The 21991-nt window shown below is 46.4% G+C and overlaps 1 protein-coding gene across 2 annotated transcripts; it reads right to left on the reverse strand.

Moving 5' to 3' along the window:
• Positions 1-1193: 1193 nt before the first annotated feature.
• Positions 1194-21754, reverse strand: LOC123345734 (butyrophilin subfamily 2 member A1-like). Of its 2 annotated transcripts, XM_044982773.1 has the most exons (8): positions 21299-21754; positions 17905-18015; positions 15203-15550; positions 12521-12802; positions 8733-8837; positions 7648-7668; positions 5110-5136; positions 1194-2378 (listed from the first exon to the last, which is right to left on the reverse strand). In XM_044982773.1, the coding sequence occupies exons 2-8, from the start codon at positions 18002-18004 to the stop codon at positions 1858-1860; spliced, it is 1404 nt and encodes a 467-aa protein (XP_044838708.1). In that variant the 5' UTR covers positions 18005-18015; positions 21299-21754; the 3' UTR covers positions 1194-1857. The 2 variants fall into 2 exon arrangements, with proteins under 2 accessions (XP_044838708.1, XP_044838709.1); XM_044982774.1 differs by lacking the exons at positions 5110-5136; positions 7648-7668; positions 8733-8837 and having other exon boundaries at positions 1197-2378; positions 21299-21747.
• Positions 21755-21991: the final 237 nt, after the last annotated feature.

A 21991-nucleotide genomic window follows, 5' to 3' on the forward strand; every position in this document is an offset into this window, starting at 1 on the left:
TGGGTTTCCCCACCCCAGGGAAACCCCCACCCCCTATCCCCACGTTGCCTCAGTCATGGCTACTGCCAGTCTCTGTTTAGCCCCCACGCCCTGGGGCAGACTGCAGTGTATCAGCCAATCATCACAGGCAATAAGGGACTGGCTGCCTTTACCCACCCTCCAGCTGCCCCTCTGCAAACCCAATACCTAGGAGGTCTAGAACTAAGCCCTGCAGCCTGGGGAGTTGCTGGCTTAGGGCTTCCCAGCTCCTAAGGCCCTTTCCCAGCCCTGCCTCCCTCTAGGTCCCCTGAGTGAGTTCCCCAGCAGCCAGGCCTGTCTCCCTCTCCAGTCAGAGAGAGACTCCTCCCTCTGGCTTCCCTGGCCTTCTTATAAGGCCCAGTTGCTTAGTTTGGGGCATGGCCCCAGCTCCAGCCACTTCCCCCAATCAGCCAGGGTTTTACCATGCCCAGCCCCAGCTCTCTGCAGGGCTTTTCCAACCCCTCCAGGGCTGGAACGGGTGCTCACCCTGTACAGTGCCTAAACCATGTGAGTGCAGGAGAGGGGTTCCCACTCCTGGATCACTAGCGGAGCACCAAAACTCTGTGAGAAGGGTGAGGGTTTGGCCACCCCTGCCCCCCTCCTTGTTGGAATTTCCCCCTGGCTGGCTAGGGCAGCTCCCTACCTAGTGTGCTGGCTTCTGTGGATCCCGTTCTAAGACCCCTCTCTCTTGGATCACGGAGAGGTTCTGGTGATTTTCTAACACCTAGGCCATTGCAATACCCAATGTCATAATTAGGGCCCTACCAAATTCACTGTCCATTCTGATCAATTTTATGGCCACAGGATTTGAAAATTAGTCAATTTCACATTTTCAGGTATTTACAGCTGACATTTCACAGTGTTGTAAACCCACATTCTTTTGTATAGGACAGACCTGCTTAATCACTCTTACCTAGGATAGGCTGCCTGGTCTTAACCATAACATGATACAGATGGAATTAATAACTTCATATATAAGGTTAACACAGGCATTTGACAATGATATTGATGACCAGTGTGCTATCAGTTTTCAAATGATACCTTACAAGGAACTTTTGGACAAAAGTCATTACAACAGGGTGTGAATACAGGGGTGCTTAAGGGTCACAAGCGCGCACTGACATGACCACAACCTGAGCAAAGCTTTTTTTCCTGGCGAAATCATAAGTCCCACAGTGCAGAAGCAAATGCATCACTTTGTAATGCTGACAGACCCATCCGATTCACATGCAGGCTTTTCCTAGAGGCATTTTGATCAGTGAGGGCTCAAATCCCTTGATGCTACCTGTTCCCTCCCAAAAAAAAAAAAAAATTCACAGGAATAAACAACTCATGAAAACGAGAGAATCACCAAGCAGACAGGGACACTCTATTTATCAAAAATTGTTGTTTACTGTAAATATGAGGCCGTCATGTAACGCGCAAGGGATTATTTAATGAGAAAAGAAAATGTGACCAAAATTTGTGCAAAGCATTTTTAAGGCCCCCCTTTTCATGAACCAAAGCAGCAAGCTGATGAAGGGGGTCACAGTCACTTTCAATAGGATTTACCAGTTTCACTGTCACCCTCCTTTTTCTCTTTCCTTTTCACTTCTCTTCACTTTCATTTCCCCCTTCCCTGGGTTCCCATCTGTCAGTCGCTGGGCCTGGCTACAGTCCTCCTGGATCATACAGAACAGAGTCAAATACACTGAACAATCACTGGGATAATGAGCTTGGCGTCTTCTTCTTGATGACATCCTGCTCGCTATGGTGTTTACAGACCAGAGACCCCCACGGAGCCTCCCAGCTCATAGACAAGAGGGATTCTGAGTTCAGTCAGATATTTCCCCCCGTGCCTCAGTGACGCAGGCTGAGCTGGGATCCCCCCCTGACCCAGAGCCAGGGGTGGATTCTCTCTCCAGTGAAAGAGGCCGGCGGGAAAGTGAAGATCGGGGCCTGGTTATCAGCATCAAAAAATGCCAGCTGCCCCCGTTCATAGTCCAGACAAACCCGGATCCTGCTGGGGCTGTGCTTCAGGGTCAGGGGAATCTTTGGGGAGGTGAGAACCTGGTGCTGACCCCCATACAGCCTCACAGCCCAGATCCCCACCTCAGGGTTTAGGTTAGACATGAACTCTCCCTTCCTGCTCACAGACGCTCTGGCCACCCCCACAGCCCAGTACTTCCCATCCCCTGCCTCCACCTCCCAGTAATGGCTACCCGAGGTGAATCCCTCACAGCCCAGCACACAGCACTCATAATCAAATCTCTCAGAGTTGTCAGGCACATCCTGCTGGATGTCTCCCTGCCTCACACTTTTCCGATCCTCAGAAACGATGAGTCGGGGATGAGCCGTGTCCGGATCCAGAGTCACATTCACTGGGGGAAGAGAGACATTCAGAGCATTAGGGGCAGAGCTCAGCCCTGGTGTCAGGTTTGATCGTGTGGGTGACAGAATCTTCCCCATCTGGGGAGCGAATCAGGGAATCTCCTTCCTCCAGGATTTACCCATCAGCTCTGAGACCTTAGCAAAGTGCAGAGGACATTCACTTCCCTGAGAGAGATGGGTGAGTGGCAGAGTGAAAGGATCAATGGAGCCAGACCTGAGGCTCAGAAACTTTCATATCTTTTCTCCCTGCAGAGGTCCTGAGGACCCTCTTATGTAGGGAATCTGTGTCCACTTCTTTCCAGTGCTCATTGATGTGAATGACTCTGCAGTAACTCCTGTCTCTCTTCGATCTCACTGCATCCCAGCCACCCCTTTGCTGGAACTTATTACTGTGCGGCTCCACCTAAACTTGCTTGCTTGAAAAATGCCACGTCTCAAGTGCTTCGGTCTTAGACAGCAACAGAACTCATGGGACCAGGATTTGTGATGTCCCAGATTTCACTGCTCAGGAGCAGGCATAAATTGCATAGTCTAAGGATCATCACAGAGATATGATGGCTCAGACCTTATCGCTTTGGTAGGGAGGATGTGAGGAAGGTTCAAAAGAGTACCTGAAAGGAATGATGAGAAGAAAAAATGTGTGGGTGCATGCACACATGGGGGTGGGAAATGAACATAATATAAGAACAGCCATACGGGGGTCATATCAAAAGGTCCAACACCAGGTGCCCCAAAAGGAATGAACAGAACAGGGAATCATCAAGTGATCCATCCCCTGTCGCTCATTTCCAGCTTCTGGCAAACAGAGGCTACGGACACCATCCCTGCCCATCCTGGCTAACAGCCACTGATAGACTTATCCTCCATGAATTTATCTAGTTCTTTATCAACGCTGTTATAGTCTCGGCCTTCACAACATCCTCTGGTAAAGAGTTCTGCAGGTTGGCTGTGCATTGTGGGAAGAAATACTTCCTTTTGTTTGTTTTAAACCTGCTGCCTGTTCATTTCATTGGGTGACCTCTAGTTCTTGTGTTAGGAGGAGTAAATAACACTTCCTGATTTACTTTCTCCACACCAGTCATGATTTTATAGACCTATATCACATCCCACCCTTAGTCGCCTCTTTTCCAGGCTGAAAAGTCCCAGTCTTATTAATCTCTCCTCATAGGGAAGCTGTTTCATAGCCTTAATCATTTTTGTTGCCCTTTTCTGAACCTTTCCCAAATTGCAATCTTTCCTTTTTGAGATGGAGCGACCAGATCTGCACGCAGTATTTGACATGTGAGCGTACCATGGATTTATATAGAGGTGATATGATATTTTCTGTTTTATCATCTATCCCTTTCTTAATGATTCCCAACATTTTGTTTGCTTTTTTGACTGTTGCTGTTTATTGAGTGGATGTTTGCAGAGAACTATCCACAATGACCCCAAGATCCCTTTGAGTGGGAACAGCTAATTTAGACCCCATCATTTTTTTATATAAGTCTCCCTCTATCTCCCCAGAACCTCTTTCCTCTGTTTCTAACCTATCAAGTTTAGTATTCCAACAGGGGAAGATATCTGGGAACTAGCCCATTGTTCAGTGCAACTCCCCCGCCACAGACCACGGCTTCGTTCCAAATGAGCCCTCTCTCAGGCAGGGAGGAAGGAAGAGTCTGGAGAAGCCATGAATAGCTGCAACAACAGAACCAATCTTGGTCCTGTAGTATTGCCTGGGGAGATACGCACTCCACTGGCTACACAGATAGATTGGGGAGGACTCAGAGATAGCACTGAAGCTGGTAGTAGAGCCCTGCCCAGGACTATTTTTTTAATCCCGTCCCTCCCCGGGATACCCACTCCCACCTGCTCCCGCATTGTTATCCCCCTCCCATTCCAAAAAACCTTAGATCTTGCAAGTCCCTCAAGAGAAACAGATTCCCCTGTACTACTTAAAAAAAACCCCCAAAACACCAGTCAGTTAGTATATTATATACACTGGACCCTCATTAGAAAGCAGGATTTGGGATCCATGCGTGGTACCGTGTTAACGCGAAGACCGTGTTAAAATAAATTGCAACTAAAGTAATGAAATTTGAGATGCATGGCCGCAACCATGTTATATGAGAATTCGTGCTATATAGACGCACGTTCTAGCGAGGGTCCGGTGTGTGTGTGTGTGTGTGTGTGTGTGTGTGTAAAAATGGACTTCAGACAATTTTTACCACTAAAAGAATAAAACAAATCTTGTTCAAACCATGTAAAAAACATTTGAACTCTGGCTATAATAGACATCAATCTCTTTCTATGCCTTGTTTAAAATTTAAGTATTAAAATCTTTATCTGGAGAAAAAAAAAGAAAAGAAAAACTTGCTTTCCATTGCTGAAATTCTGTTGAGGAGAAACTGGTGAGAGATTTAGTGTTTTCCTGCACATTATCGCAGGCTGAGTTTTTTTGCCCATCCAACCCTGCCCGCAACAAAGACCATTTTACCCGCTCCTGTAATTATGGCAGCGGGTCCGGCGGGATCCCGGTCCTGCTGCAGGGCTGTAACTGGTGGTGCGCATGCAAGAAGGCGGCAGAAAGAAGAGCAGTTGTGATGTCTAGATATCTGTCCTCAGGGGGTCCTGTGAAATACAGTGTGTCCTGCCCTGCTCCATTCACACATACAAGGAAAAGGGGCAACATTTTCTCCTGAATGATGGGATTTGAACGATGGTAACATTCACTTTTCTTACCTGGGTGTGTGAGGACTCTTCTCCATCCTGAAACCAACCACATAATCAGAGATGAGAAACTGACTGAACAGATACTATACCAATAGGATTAAATATTGCAGAAAATGACACACTGGAAGGAAAATGAGTGCTCCTGAACATTTACCGTAATATAAATACTAGAGCTGGTTTTAAAATGGAATTTCCATCCTACGGGAAGTTCCAACTTGTTGGCCCCAACTCAAGACAAAAACAAAGTTGAAATATTGGAATATCAAAACTTTTTGCAGAACAGACCATCCTGACATTCCTGAACCAAAACAAAGCATTTTCACCTGACAAGAAACATTTTGTGTCGGGTGGGTTTGATATTGATCTATGTCTGATTGGGCTACTGCAGTGGCTCATGGGAGTTGTAGTTCAGGTGCCTCACGTCCCCAGGATCAGCTAGAGGAAAGACCACAGATGTAGCATCATGGGGGAGAATGGCAGGGCAGATGTAGCGCATGGGGGAGAATGTGGACATTAGGCTCCTGAACTAAAAATCCCACAGAGTACTGCAGTGGCACAGCTTAATGTAGACCCAGACCCAACCCAAAACAAAATGGTTCATTTTGATTTTCCAGTGGGAAAATCTAGAAGTTTTGGCAGGATCAACAGCACCCTATAGGAAATGTCAATTTTCTTGAACCCATAATTTTCCACATTTAACCAGACTGGTTTCAGTATCGGAATTCCCATAAACTATATAAATAAATATTATAAATTACACCTCTACCCCGATATAACACTAATTGGGATATAACACGGTAAAGCAGTGCTCCGTGGGGGCAGGGCTGCGCACTCCAGTGGATCAAACCAAGTTCGATTAATGCGGTTTCACCTATAATGCGGTAAGATTTTTTGGCTCCCGAGGACAGCGTTATATCGAGGTAGAGGTGTATTTGCTGACTGATGCACTAAAATTGCATTAGAAATAGCTTGATGACAGTCTAGTTAGTCAGTGGAAGTAGCATTAGAACCTTAATTGTTGTTTTAAAAGACTTACAGCAGTACTGGAAAATAAAATTACTAGTGTTCCTATCTAAATAAATTTCTCATGCATTATTTCTTTGGGGTTGGGATTTTCAAATGCACCTAAGCTGGGGCGGGCAAAATTTTTGGCCTTAGGGTCGCAACCAGTTTCCAAAATTGTATGGAGGGCCGGTTAGGGGCGGCTGTGCCTCCCCTAACAGCCAGGCATGGCCCGGCCCCTACCCCCCCATCCAACCCCCCCGCTTCTAGCCCCCTGACAGCCCTCCCAGGACTCCTGCCCCATCCAACCCCCCCCGTTCCCTGTCCCCTGACAGCTCCCGGACCCCCTGCCACCCCATCCAAACCCCCCGCCCCTTCCTGACTGCCCCCCCAGAACCCCTGCCCCATCTAACCACCCCTTCTTCCTGTCCCCAGACTGCCCCTGGAACCCCTGCCCCTGACTGCCCTCCGTCACCCCATCCACCCCCCCCTCCTTCCTGACTGCGCCCCCGGGACCCCTTCCCCCATTCAAACCCCCTGTTCTCCACCCTCTGACCACCCCGACCCCTATCTACACCCCCGCCCCCTGACCACCACCCTGAACTCTCCTGCCCTCTATCCAACCCCCCCCCCCCACACACTCCCTGCCCCCTTACCGCGCTGCCTGGAGTACCAGTGGCTGGCAGCACTACAGCCGCGTCACCTGGCTGGAGCCAGCCCACACTGTGCAGCACAGACAGGGTCAGGCTGCAGCTCTGCAGCTGCGCTGCCCCAGGAGCTCACAGCCTCACCGCCCAGAGCACTGTGCCAGCAGTGGGGTGAGCTGAGGCTGCGGGGGGAGGGGCCGGGGGCTAGCTTCCCGCACCAGGAGCTCCAGGGCCGGGCAGGAGGGTCCCGCGGGCCACATCTGGCCTGCGGGCCGTAAATGCCCATTTCTGACCTAAGTGAATTAGGAGCAGAAACCCCATTGAAAATCGTGGGAACTTGTATTCCTTATTCATAGATTTTAGGACCAGAAAAAAACCCAACATGATCAGCTAGTCTGACCTGCATTACACAGGCCAGATAATTTCACCTAGTTATTCCTGTGTCAAGCCCATAACAGCCATATGAGCTAAAACACATCTTTTAGAGAGATACCCAGTCTGGATTTAAATACTTAAGTACATGTGAAAATCCCACTACTGAGCCACAGAAACAACCATGTGTCTTCGTGTCCTTACTACAAAGTTGAAGGGGTTCAGCTGTTCCTTCTCTCTTACATGTTTTACCTGATGCCTTTATTACATGACATTGTCAGTACTCACATTGAGGTTAACGTGTCACTTTTATCCAAAAACGATAAGACTTTTTAAAGTTACTTTTGGTGTGAATTTTCTCATGCTTCATATTATCCCACATTAAACAAAACAACAGCAGCAAAAATCCTAACTCCCCCCGCTCACACACACACACACACACACAAAGCCAACAAACAAAGACCATTATACGGAGCCACATTTGCACAAAAGATATTAATTGGTGGAGAGGGAGAATGTGACTTACTAAGTTCTGCTACAAGTTTCTCTGAAAAGGAAACCAAAAAGAGATATACATTATTGATCCCTGTATATTACTTTTCCTTCTCCACAGTTAAAGGAGTGTGTTTTTCATTAGCAAAAATGTATCCAGGCCTCTCCACACTGTTAAAGCCACGCACAGGAACGAGGAATTCCCTTAAAACACTGCGTGAACAGAGTTTGGGATTGTAAGGGAATTCCACGTTCCTCCTCGGCCCCTAACACCATCACATATATCCACCAAGAAGAAACACACTTTCATATGCCCCCTCTCCAGAGCCCAATGGCTCAGCCTGGGCTGCCAGCAGCAGGTGGGAAATGGGGTCTTGCTTTGGGAGGGATGCACACAGGAGCAGCTCAAGGGCAGGGGAGAAGCATTAGCACGTCTCTGCTTTCTCCATCAAATGAGCCTCCTCCGGTTTCCAGCAGGAAACTTCCTCTCTGATGAGCCCACAGGAAGTAGGTCAGTGGAGAAGGAAGGAGTGTTCATACTTCTCCTGACTTCTCCCTCTGCAACTTAATCATCCCCTGGACCTTCCTTCTCCTCTTAGTCCCTTGCTTGAGCCCCACGTAGGGGATCCCAGGGAGAAAAGACCACCTACCTCATGAGTCTTCGGATAATTCCCCACTGGATTGAATAGGCTTCTCAGGGATCTCTCCCCCAGCCTAAACCAGCTCTTGAACCCCAGATGAAGCAGTAGAGGTTCCTCAGCCTCCCGACAACAGTCTCATCAGGGATGAAAAGACCCTAACGAGTGTCCTGGGGCTTCAGGGATTTAAAATGGAAACTGAGCTCCCTCTTAACTATGGAGTGAATGCTATCCATGGTACTCACAGGCCCCTCCCCATTTCCCCAGGATCTGACCACACCCAAATGTAAGGTACAAATATGTCCAGTTTACAGATGGGGGAAGCTGTGCTTCATATAATATGAAGCCTGGCGCCCGAATTACTGCCCCAAGGTCACCCAAGGAGGCTGTGATGGAACTGAGAATTGAATCCAAGCCCTCTAAGATCACTCAATGTTGTCTTCTTTCCCATTACCCTGTATTTCATTGGGTAACGCTTTACCTTTAATTTTACAGAGATAGAGGCTCAGGCCAATGGAAACAAACAAAACCACCAGGCTCACGCACAGAAAGACCATCCACAGGGAGACTTTGGGGAAAAAAGAATCTGAAAAATAGAAAGCCGGGAATTTCCTTACTTGGGAAGCCAAGGCAAAAGTCACTTGATTTAATTACATCCACAGCAGGGTCTGTGTGAGAGGAGCTTGCATATAGGTCCCTGGCTGATAACACAGAAAATCAGAAACTGGTTTTCAAAATGGTTCCAATCAACAGAGATCTAAGAGAGGTAAATGTCTGAGTAAATGGGCCTGGCTTGATCCACTGCTGTTTATTGAGTGATATTATTCAATGTTCAGGAGCATTAAAAATTTATATATATATATATATATATATATATACACACACACACACACACACACACATACACATACACACACAAATATATATATTGACCAGTCATTAAGAAAACATATTTGCAAGGCCAGTATTACTGCCATGGCTTGAATGAATCACCAGTCATCTGCACATTTGGAGATGAAGCATATTATTCATTAATTGCTGTTTAATAATTTTAGTTGTCATGCGGCCAACGTGAGGGTAAAGAATGAACAGCAGAAGTGAAGAGTTTTTTTAATTTTTCAAATCATCCCATAGCCAAATTAATCCCCGCCCAGAAATCTTGGTCACACAATATATAAACATTCCCTTTATATATGATTTAAACAAGGCAAATTTCCTGAGTTTCTAACTTTAAAAAAATAACATTTGTGTTCGTATGATGGGATTTTCAAAGGGGCCTAACTGATTTAGCCATCCAGCTGCCATTGAAAAGCAACAATAAATGACCTTTTAACAAGACTCTTTTGAGTATCCCAGCCTTTAAACAGGAACCAATTTCTCTGAAGCGGTTTGCTTCATGGTTTTTTCCCCCTCTTTTAATTCTGCTAAAGAGGATCCCTGTTCCAGTGAATCTGCCCCTTAAAATATCCTGGTTAGGCTTTAACATTAACACCTCCATGTTTAGAGGTAGTATTCTAGCATGATGCCTACAAAAGAGGAGACTAAGGGGGGACATGATAGAGGTATATAAAATCATGAGTGATGTTGAGAAAGTGGATAAGGAAAAGTTATTTACTTATTCCCATAATACAAGAACTAGGGGTCACCAAATGAAATTAATAGACAGCAGGTTTAAAACAAATAAAAGGAAGTTCTTCTTCACGCAGCGCACAGTCAACTTGTGGAACTCCTTACCTGAGGAGGTTGTGAAGGCTAGGACTATAACAGGGTTTAAAAGAGAAATGGATAAATTCACGGTGGTTAAGTCCATAAATGGCTATTAGCCAGGATGGGTAAGGAATGGTGTCCCCAGCCTCTGTTTCTCAGAAGGTGGAGATGGATGGCAGGAGAGAGATCACTTGATCATTGACTGTTAGGTTCACTCCCTCTGGGGCACCTGGCATTGGCCACTGTCAGTAGACAGATACTGGGCTAGATGGACCTTTGGTCTGACCCGGTACGGCCGTTCTTATGTTCTTAAAAACCTTGACAATGTTAGGACAGTGGAGCGTGAGAGAGACTGGGGATCTGCCTGGGACAAAATAAACCCTTTTTTGTTTGGTGAATGACACTTTGCAACTTTCACAGAACCTTTACTTTTTGTACTGTAACCTCCATATGGGTTGAGATACCCCAGGTGGTTTTCAACCTGTGGCCCGCAGAGCCCTGGGGGTCCGCAGACTAAGTCTAAGATTTCCAAAGGGGTCCACAGCTCCATTAGAAAATTTTTAGGGGCCCACAAATAAGAAAAGTTTGAAACCTCCTGTTCTGGACACTAGCTGAGGGACACCAATGACTTGAGATAGCCCTCAAGCATCATGAGCTCCGATTGCCTTTCAATCAAGGGGGTGATTATCCCTTGAACAATGGATCAGCTGCAAAGAGGAGCCTGGCCGAAGGGAAAGTGGTTTTCCAGGGGCTAGATCCGAAGTTCTGCAGCTGCTCACACGATGAGGGGAAACATTATTTTAGAACAGGATCTGCTCTAACCACAGCCTCTCTCTTTCACTCTTGCAACAGCTGAATATCGCCAAACAGCAGCAAGGCTGCAGGAAGCAGTGGGCAGATGGGACCTATCTGCCTCACACAGGCCTAGAACTCACAGGTAGGGGTGAGCATAGACTTCTGCAACGGAATATAGGCCTTTTATTGTTTTTCCTAAAGATCAGTAACTCTTTTATCCTTTGAGAGTAAAAGCCACTGTGGTTAAACTTCTGCGCAAAACCTGTGTTCCTTGCTTCCCTTGCCACATGGTTCCTAATGGGTGGGCAGTGAGGTGGAACTCTAGGGGAAGGCGTGAAAGTGACTGCAGAGGCCTCGGTTGGTTTGAAGGCCTCAGGTTCTGAGATTGTTGAGTCCCAAGGATGGGTGTCAGGCAAAATGGCTACACCTAGGGATGTGACTTGAATCCCAGCTAGAACGAGTACCTGGACTCTACCCGGACCCAGATGGCTTGGAAGCACGTGGGATCCAAAGTTGGGGTCCATTTATAACTGACTGGGGACTCTGCCCCAGTGAGGTCTGTAACAGAGCGAGCTAATGACAGTACTGCTGAAAAATGGCAAAAGTAACTTTAGAGACATTTTCAAAATGTTAAAGTTATTTCCATTTCCCAGAGTTGAAAATGCAACTTTTTCTGTTATAGCTCCCAAATTTTTCACAAAATATTTTTCCTGAAAATTCCAGTTTTCTTTCTTCACCTCTTTTTCTCCAACTTTTTGCCACTGGGTACAATAAAATGTCCAAGGATTTCCCCCCCTCCCAGTTTTCTTTTTTCCATGCTAGCTTTTCAAAACATCTCAACTTTTGGAAAAAATTACAGAGTGGGAAAGTTATAGGACAATTTTCCCTTGTGCCACTCTAACTTCCCTTCCAGCTACATACTTTTAGGATACATATTAGGGAACATTTAAGTGTTCAGCGTTGCTGTTTGTTTAGTTTATTAATGTAGTTTTATTTGGTATAGAGACTCAATATTCACTTTGTGTTTACATCACATAGGTGCCTAGAGACGCCATTGTGCTAGTCACTGTAAACACAGTAAAAGACAGCCCACAAAAAGTTCAGTCCAAACAAGTAAAACAGACAGGGTGGGGAAAAGGGAGGCTGATTATCCCTAATTTACAGATGGGGATTAAAATACAGAAGAATTACAGGGTTTAACCAAGACATTACTAACGAAAATGGAATTTGAACCCAGATTGTTTAAATCAGTGGTTCTCAACCAGGGGTATGTGTACCCCTGGGAGTACGCAGAGGTTTTCCAGAGGGTACATCAACTCATCTGGATAGTTGCCTAGTTTTACAATGGGCTACATGAAAAGCACTAGTGAACTCAGTACAAACTAAAATTTCAGACAGACAATGACTTGTTTATACTGCTCATTGTCCTTACACTTCAGTGTGTAGTACACAATTTGTATTCCAATCAATTTGTTTCATAATTATACGGTAAAAATGAGAAAGGAAGCTATTTTTCAATATTAGTGGCTGTGACAGTTTAGTATTTTTATATCTGATTTTGTAAGCAAGTTGTTTTTAAGTGAGGTGAAACTTGGGGTACACAAGACAAATCAGCATCCTGGAAGGGGTGCAATAGCTTCGAAAGGCTGAGAGCCACTGGTTTATGTCTTAGGTTAGTTTTTTAGCCACCTATCTAACCTACCCTTTTTAGTTAACCAGTTGTGTATGTACGTTGATGGTTAGCACGTGGCTTTGATTGCAACTGACCTGCTACATAAATTGTTGATTCTCTCTCTTGGTTGAGGAATGTGTTCCGGATACAACACGACAAGTTCTGGTTTGAACGTTCTGTGATCAGGAAAGCTGTTTGCGTTTCAAACAGGCCGTTATCCCTTTGGGATGTTGTTTCAGAGACTGAAGGCAAACGTCGCCCGCCCAGATCTCGCCACAGCACTTCAGGCTTTGGGTACCACCCGGCCGATTGGCACACCACTCGGATCCCTCCATCCTGGTAACCCTCAACAGAGAGGTGGGGATCAGAGCCCAAACCTGGAGGAGAATGGGATACATCTCTTATTTCAGCATGCTAATTTAGATACATATTCCGCCTAAAAGATACAATTTTAAGCCATCAGTGGATTCCCAGTGATCACAGTAAATCATGTGAACATATTAAAAAGAAAAACTGATTGGGACTTACTACCTTCATTATAGCGTAATGGTTTGCCATTAGGGTCCTAAAAGATACAGTGAGAGTAAACTCAGCCCCCTTTGTCCTGTCATCAGAGTACAGCTAAAGCTGCAGGGACTGAGGTCTTCTGGGAGTTAAACAGTCATTGCCAGCTCTGTCACTTGTGTCTTTTTCTGGGGAGAAGCAGTGGTAAGAGGGGCTGATACAAGGCAAAGATACCTGGCGGAGGCACCTGTGGTGGTGAATTGCCTGCCTGATCTCTGACAATTCCTGCTTCTGATTACAAACCAGGAGGTTTTTTTGCAAATAGATGAGTTACACTGAGAACATACTCGACTTGGTGTCACCGATTTCTGCTCCATCCCAGCAACCATCCTGAAAATCTGATCTCACTTGGCAAAAGGCAACAATCATCTCGACTAAGCTCTACCCACAAAATTATGTGTTTCATTATTACATGAGTGAAAGAGGGAGGTTCTTGAACAGGGAGTTTTGGAAAAAAGTAAGAGAAAAAGTTTTATTTTGTTTTTCCCAATCCATCTTCCAGTGTGAAGTCCACTTGTTGCCTGATCTCTAGGCCGATCCTTGATCCCGTATGGCTTGAGATGTGTGTGCTTTCGAGACCATCCTTTTCTTTGTGGCTTACAGCTGAGAACAGAGAGCTCTTGACCTTTCGGTCCTTAGATGCATCTTTTTGTAGGGAAAGTGTTTTTAAGGGGCAAAACCCAGTTCAGGAATTTTCTTCCAGATGCCCGACTGGACCAGAACATGCATTCAGAGAATGGAGCAAGGCATAGTTTCCTCCTCAGAGGTTGTTTTGTGAGTGCGTGTGTTTAGTGAGGGGTGTACACTTGTGCAAGATCTTCATGTTGGTGTTGCTCAATGGTCAGTGTATGTTATGCATCCCCCTCTGTGTGTGATCCAGAGAAGAGGTGAGTCTCTTACATAGCTGTAGCATTCACTCCTCCTGCTTTACTGTACACGTACCAGTACTGAGGATGATTGCAAGACATCACTGATTCCTGTGGCACTGGCTTGCTTTTGACATTCACCTGTATAACTTCCCGCCCCCCTCCCCCCCACACACACCGAATGACGATGTGGCTGTCTCTCTTTCTCACTTTCTGATAGTGGTTGGAACTTGGACAGTGGACTGACTGGCTGAGTGAAGGAAAGGCTGACATGGGGCTGGTTGATCCGGGAGAAAGATTAGGAATTACAGGCAAGAGTTGTGCCTGTATCTTAAGTCAGAGATGTGGGTCCCGCCTTTCCAATAGGACACATAGTCCCTGGTAGTTTCTTTTTTGGTCGAGCTCTCAACCCTGACCAGGACTACAGCAGAGCTCTCGGCCCTGGCCGGCTGGAGCTCCAAGCCGGGAGCCCTTCTACCATTCTGCCTCTTCTGTCCACTGCCCCGCCCCCATTCCATCCCTTCCCCCATAGCCCCGCCCCCATTCCACCCCACTCTGCCTTCCCCCCCACACCCCCCAAGGCCCTACCCCCACTTGCTCCTTTCCATACACCCCCATCTCCGTTGCAGCTCCAAGACTGGAAAAGCTCTGTGCTCCTGGTGTGACCAGCCCCAGGGCCATGGCAGGGGGAGATTTTTCCAGGGGCCCCAAATTGTCCGGGGCTGCTGGGCACAGGTCCCATGGACCCGTGCAATAATCTGCCACTGCCTCCCTGGCCCCGTGCCACGAGGTTTGGGGAGGCTTAACATCACCCAGCTTCCATTACGCGCTGCTCATGTAGAGAGAGACAGAGGCTAAAAACTCCCAGCTGTTAGCACAGCTCAAAGCACCAGGGCTGCTGCTGTTAGGAAAAAAGTCTGGGAGTTAAGGGGGAATTCTTGGTACTGACTGGAGCGGTTTGAAAAATGATTTTTCTCCCTACAACATATATTGACAAAATGGATGATTTTTAATGGATTTTTTTGTTTGCGTTTTGAAAGTTTTACTGAACTTTTTACCCAGCCAGCCATTTACATTTTTTTTTTTTTTTTGGTTTTTCAGTTTGAGAGATTTCACTGACAAAATGTCTTTGTAAATCGGCATTCCCCACAGAAATATCCATTGTGACAAAAATAGTCATTTTCCCCGGGTTGGGGTGTATGGGGAGAATCATGGGAAATTTTTGACCAGCCTTAGTACTGATATACAAATAATAAAAATGCACCCAAAACAAACTGCCATCTCAGAAGGCAATATCAAATAAGCTACTGACATGTTTGGGAAGACACCACCAACACAACCACTGACCTGCTACCTTCAGTTCCAGCAGGGCTCCTCCATAAAAGGTACTTGATCGAATGAAGCATCTGTACAATCCTTCATCAGAGGGTCTGATATTGTGTATTTTCAAGTCGACACTCCCAGAGGAGAGGCCATCTTTCAAAAACTCTGTCCTTCCCTGATATTGTAGGGTCTGAGACTCATTCTGATCCTTGCCCTCACGGTATAGATGCACGACTGACGAGAGATGAGGTCGTAACCATTTCACCTCCATGTTTTGAGCGTTCATCCTGGGGGACAGGTGACAGGGTAAAACAAATTCCTCACCCACGATAGCAGTGACTGAATGATCAGGGACCACCACTGCGAACTGGGCTGTGAAATATATCAGAACACAAAGGAAATAAACTCAGAAAGAATATAACAATCGTTTCCAAAATAAGACATTCAGTAGTTTATATTACACGTTTTATATTACACACACACACACACAGAAACTACATTAAAACAACAATTAAGGTTGTCTGCAGTGTTGTCGTAGCCATGATGGTCGCAGGATATTAGACAAATAAGGCAGGGGAGGCGATAGCTTTTATTGGACCAACTTCCACTGGTGAGAGAGACAAGCTTTCGAGCTACACAGACTTGAAGAGTTTTATGTAGCTTGAAAACTTGTCTCTCTCATTAAGTTGCTCCAATAATAATAATAAAAAAAAAATATATTACCTCACCCACCTTTTCTCTCTGTATTATGAAGGTTGCAAAGTATAGCAATCAAAAGCAATCAGCCAAACTGAAACTGCATTTTTCACCCTTCTCTAATATTGATACAGTTTTTAATTAGAGATTTCCCATACTACTTGATCCATAGGACTGCTGCCTCATTCCTTGCCTGCTCAGGTGACGTCAGAAGAGAGGAAGAGAATAAAATAATGGGTAGGTCTTAGGACCCAGGGAAGACAGAAAGAAGGTCAGGATGTCACTTCTTTAATTACTGATCTCTTTATATGTCCTCATTCTGCACTTTGGACTACTCCATAGTGCAGAATGATCTGTGCATCAGATAGGACCAGGCCCAGTAAATTGGGCAAAGTGACTGGAGGAAATTTCAAGGATTGTATCAGTTCTCTTCAGTAAGGGCATGTCTACACTTATCGGGGAATGCCGCTCCAGCACCAGGGGTCAGTTTAGTGGGTCTAGCGAAGACCTGTTAAATTGACCACAGACCGCTCTCCCGTCGACTCTGGTACTTTACCAAAACGAGAAGCGTAAGGTAAGTCAACGGGAGAGTATCTCATGTCGACTCAGCTCAGTGTAGACACTGCAGTAAGTCGACCTAATGTATGTCAACTCCAGCTACGTTATTCACATCGTTGGAGCTGCGTAACTAAGATCGACATAACCCCATAATGTAGACAAGGCCTAAGACTGTGACTCAGGTTCCAGACTTCATTCACTTTAGGTGCTCACATTGGATGTTTGTAGACTCTCAGGGTACATCCAGACTACACGCCGTATTGGCGGGTAGCCATCGATTTCTCGGGGATCAAATCTATTACATCGCATCTAGATGAGATGCAATATATCGATCCCCGAACGCGCTCCCCGTTGACTCCGGAACTCCACCAGAGCGAGCGGCAGTAGCGGAGTCGACAGGGGAGCCGCGGACATCGATTCCGTGCTGTGAGGACCCAAGGTAAATCGATCTAAGATACTTCGACTTCAGCTACGCTATTCACGTAGCTGAAGTTGCGTCTCTTAGATCAATCCCCCCACCCCCCGTGTAGACAAGCCCTCAGTTGCTTCTGCCTCCTCAAGCTTACTCTGTACATGGAGTACCTCTGCAGACCACGTGGAAACTCCAGCTCGGGCAGACTGGGGCATCCTGTTTGCTTTGCTGTGCTCCTCAGAGGGAACCCCTCACTCCGGAGCTCTGTGTTCTGCTCCAGTAACCAATATATTTGTGAATGTAATTCAAGGAGTTGTTTTGTTTGGGGGTTGGGTGTTTGTTTTTTTTTTAAATGAGAATGTTTGGGACCATGCTCTCTTGCAGACCGCCTCTATCCTCGGGTGATACCAAAGAGTTTTACAAAGGCTACATAAAAACCACTAGCCGAGTCAGTACAAACTAAAAATGTCATACAGACAATGACTTTTTTATACTGCTCTATTTACTATACTCTGAAATAGAAGTACAGTATTTATATTCCAATTGATTTATTTTATAATTATATGGTAAAATATGAGAAAATCAGTAATTTTTCAGTAATCATGTTGCCATGACACTTTTGTATTTTTATGTCTGATTTTGTAAGCAATCAGTTTTAAAGTGAGGTGAAACTTGGGGGTACTCAAGACAAAGCAGACTCCTGAGAGGGGTACAGTAATCTGGAAAGGTTGAAAGTCACTGCATTATAGCACTCACAGCCATCCTTGGCCAATAAAAGGACAACTCTCTTGACCCTCTGGTCATGTTGATAGGCCTGTCTGATCTCCATGCATTTTGAGATGGGAGCAAATGGAAGAGAATATGAATGGGTTAAAGATGGCATGAAAGATGGAGTTCTTAGTCCTGACAGGAAATCAGGAGAGAATTAATTATTATTATTTATTGATCCAGTTTGATATTTGCTTTAGTTTGTGTTTAGTTGTGTATCTGCAACTAAAGAATGGAACAGGCACATTTTACAAATCACAGTGACTAAGTAACCACTGTATGGAATTCCTACCTGATTCCAGCTTCTGGATGTGACAAATAATGGGGAAAATGATCAAACCCATCTGAGCGGAGCTGGTTCTGGAGCTGCAGCCGAATGAGGAAATTTTCATCTTTGCCGTAGCTTGAGTTGTGCAACCGGAGTTGGGGGGGGGGGGGGCGGGAGATAAAACAAAAAGACATCATCTAGGACCCAATCCAAATGAGAAGACTTCCAATTGACTTCAGTAGTCTTTGGATCAAGGCCCTAGTGGCCATAGCAATCAAAGCAACCCAGATTCTCATGGCTGAGGGGTAGAAGATTACAAGTAGGATGTAGCAAAGAATCCTGTGGCACCTTATAGACTAACATACGTTTTGCAGCATGAGCTTTCGTGGGTGAATACCCACTTCTTCGGATGCAAGTAGGATGTGTTATTGTAGATGTGCGGACTCACCCCTGTGGCGCCTCCTGCTGGTGACTTCCGGGAATTAGCTCATCACAGCTCTGGAGCGCTCTCTGCAGGCTGGTGATCTGCCTGTACTCTGCCCCCCGTGTCCCTCCCTGGACCTGGTGCCCTTTTACCTGGGGTGCTACCCCCTGGTAGTAACCCTTCAGTCTTAGGGTCTCCCCTCCCCAGGGAACCCCCACCTGCTATTCCCACTTTGCCTAAGTATAAGGCTACTGCCAGTCATTGTCTAGCCCCACGCCCTGGGGCAGGCTGCAGTATCAGCCACTCATCACTGGCAAGGAGGGTTTGGACCTGCTGCCTTGGCCTACCCCTGGGCTGCCCTCTGCAACCCCCAGTACCTGTTAGCCCTCTGCTAGGCCGCAGCCTGGGGCTTTCCAGGCTGGAGCTCCCCAGCTCCTCAGCCCTTCCCCAGCCCTGCTTCACTCAGGTACTTTGTCTCTAGCTCCCTGCAGCCAGGCCCTTCTCCCTCTACAGCCAAAGAGAGACTGTCTGGGCTCCTGGCTCACTGCCTCTTATAGGGGCCAGCTGGGCCTGACTGGGGCATGGCCACGGCTGAGCCGGCTTTCCCCAATCAGCCCAGGCTTCTTGCCCCAGCCACAGTCCTCTCCTGGGCTGTTTTAAGCCCTTCAGGGCAGGAGCAGGGGCCCACCCTGCTACAGTTATATACAGTTAAGTAAATTAAATTTGATATTATGGAGCGACAACACCCATATTAAAGCTGAAACTGACTTTCTGCTATCAATCCACTGCTGTCACCTACACTTCCATCAATGCATGCTCACAAAAAGATTAGCTTAAAAAAAAAAAGTAGGCTAGATCTGGAGACAAATCTGTTAATGAAATCTAGGCCAAGAATTCCCCCTGTTTTAAACACCAGATTTGTTATATTTGTAGGGTGACCATATTTCTCGGGTGACCATATTTCTCAAAGGGAAAATGGAACACTCCCAGTCACTCACCAGGGTCCACCCCATCGCCCTACGTGAGGCTGCTGCCGCTTGCTGGAACCTTGCCTTCCCCCACACGTGCTGGAATGCTGTCTCCCCCCAACCCTGTCTCCCCTACTGTGTGAGGCTGGCCTCTCTGCTTGCCCCCCTGCACGTTCCTCCACACCACACCCCTCTTTTGAAAAAAAAAAAGTCAGGATGGCCGTCACGGGGCTCAAAAAAGGGACTGTCCCAGCCAAAGCAGGATGTATGGTCACCCATACATTTGTATTTGACGATGACAGGATTTTTTTCCTTTTCTTTTTGCCATGGCTCAGAGCTATCCAAAGCACAGGCGCTGCCTTCTAATTTTCCCTGGGGGTGCTCAAAGCCCGCTCAGTGACAGGCCCTGCCCCCACACCACCCCTTTCCCCAAAGCCCCACCACACCTCTCCCCCTCCTTTTTCCACCCACTTCCCTGAGCAAGCCTCCTCCCCTCTCCTCCCTCCCAGTGCCTCCTGCATGCCTCTGAACAGCTGTTCCAAGGCAGGCAGGAGGTGCTGGCATGGAGGGGGAGGAGTTGATCAGCAGGGGCCGATGGCGGGGAAGAACGGAGGGGAGATTAGCACCCACCAGCAGCCAAGCACCCATCAATTTTTTTCCATTGGTGCTCCAGCCCCGGAGCACCCAGGGAGTCGGCACCTATGGTCACCTTAATTTTGTAATGCTGTCCCACAAATCTGCAGTGGAGGAACTGCAACCTCTCCATTTGTCACAACCATCTTTCTCCCCATATCCTGTATATGTTCCCCCCCGCCCCACACAAGATGGTCCAGGGCCCACAAGGAAAAAGAAAATGGGCGGGGGGGAGAAAACTGAAAACAAAATCATTTGTTTCAATCATATTTGATTAAAAATGGAAACATCCATAAAATATTTCGAATGAAACAAAAATAATTTACAAATACAATTTCACAACTATCATTCAATTTTTTTTTAACTGGCTTTACTCCTATGGATTTGCTCATGAACTCTCCCCTCCAATGGCTTTTCACACAGGAGATCCTCTGTCACACAACATACACATTTGCCTCTTTTTTAAATTATATCATGACATCCCTATTCAGAAACAACATATGATTGACTTTAGGCACATTCTTAATTCCCACTGTTTTCAGAAGGAGAAAAGGAGGCAATTTTCTGTTTTGACTGATTATGGAAATAAACTACGTTTTTCCCCTTGAAGCATCAGATTGAAAAGAATTCAGCCCTGCAGCCAGGTTTAGAAACCTGTAATGACAACAGGCAGAAGACTAGACTGATGACTGTTGGATTTTGCTGCAGTAAGTTTCTTCCTGTATTACGAACACAGGAAGCAATTTTGTTACAAATCTCCCTCTGATGTGACTGAGAACAGGATTGGGCCTAGCGTTCTTGTATAAAACAAGTATCAGAGGGGTAGCCGGGTTAGTCTGGATCTGTAAAAAGCAACAGCATCTGACGAAGTGGGTATTCACCCACGAAAGCTCATGCTCCAATACATTTGTTAGTCTATAAGGTGCCACAGGACTCTCTGTTGCTTTGTATCAAACACAATCACAAAAGAAATAAATGACTAGTTCAACCTGCTGTACAAATCTTGAGCTAGGAAAATAATCTGAACTGTATCTTCAAAATGATTTACATTCAAAATACGTGTAATGTTAGTGTTTGCATGAAGAGTAAAACCAACGACCCATGATTCTTTAATCTTCATGTTAACAATCTGTTCACACAATAAGCAGTGTATTTGAGGGGGTTATAAAGCAGCGGTTTTCAATCTTGTTTTCATTTTCACTGTGGACCCCTTTGGAAATCTTAGATGTAGTCAGCACACCCCCCGGAGCGGTCCACAGACCACAGGTTGAAAACCACTGTTCTGTGGCAGTGCCAACCTTTTGTGAACCCCTTAGATATAGTCTGCAGGCCGCCAGGGATCCATGAACCAGAGAAAACCACTGTTATAGTCATTCTGAAGTTGTTAACTTACTTGATTTCTCCTTCCCAGAAGTTTCACAGGTTTCAGGGCGTGATCAGCTCTCATTCCGCTTGTGCTAGCTTGTAAGTGACTACTTCTGTAACTATCAAGCTGAACAGCTAACTCTGGCTCTAAAAGGAGTTTTATAAAGAGTTACAGCTAACTCTGGCTATAGGAGAGTTTTCCCATCGCTTTTCGGTGCACTTTGGAAAAGAACCATGTTTCCGTCCCCGACTGATAAATGTGCCCTCTCTCTCGCGGCATCTGCCAAGCTGGAAACGAAAGCAACGCAGTGCTGTATCTGGAACTGCAATCATTTCACACACACACCCCCCCGCCACGTGGGAGAAGTTCGAGTCTTGTCTTAAAGAAACAGCCACAGTCCTGCTGCGGAGCCGGAAGGGCCGCTACCAGCAGACTGAAGCATTCAGGTGATCTGAATCCAGTGATGATTTTGAAGCGGCTCTTCTTGCCTTTCCTGGGGGGTTAGAAAATTGACTAGCAGAAAAACTAAACCAAACAAAACTTTGTTAACGGGGAGTTAAGGTCATGGGCGGCACGTGACATCTTTTGGGGAGGCTGGGGGGGGGGGCCCGGACTGGGGCCCAGCCCCCACTTGGCCTCCTCCCCGCAAAGCCCAGCCCACGCTCCGCCCTCGGCCCCGCTCTGCCCCCTCCCCCGAGCACCCAGCGCCCGCTCGCTGGC

The sequence above is a fragment of the Mauremys mutica genome, chromosome 12 (assembly GCF_020497125.1).
Source record: "Mauremys mutica isolate MM-2020 ecotype Southern chromosome 12, ASM2049712v1, whole genome shotgun sequence".
Classification (NCBI taxonomy): domain Eukaryota; kingdom Metazoa; phylum Chordata; order Testudines; family Geoemydidae; genus Mauremys; species Mauremys mutica.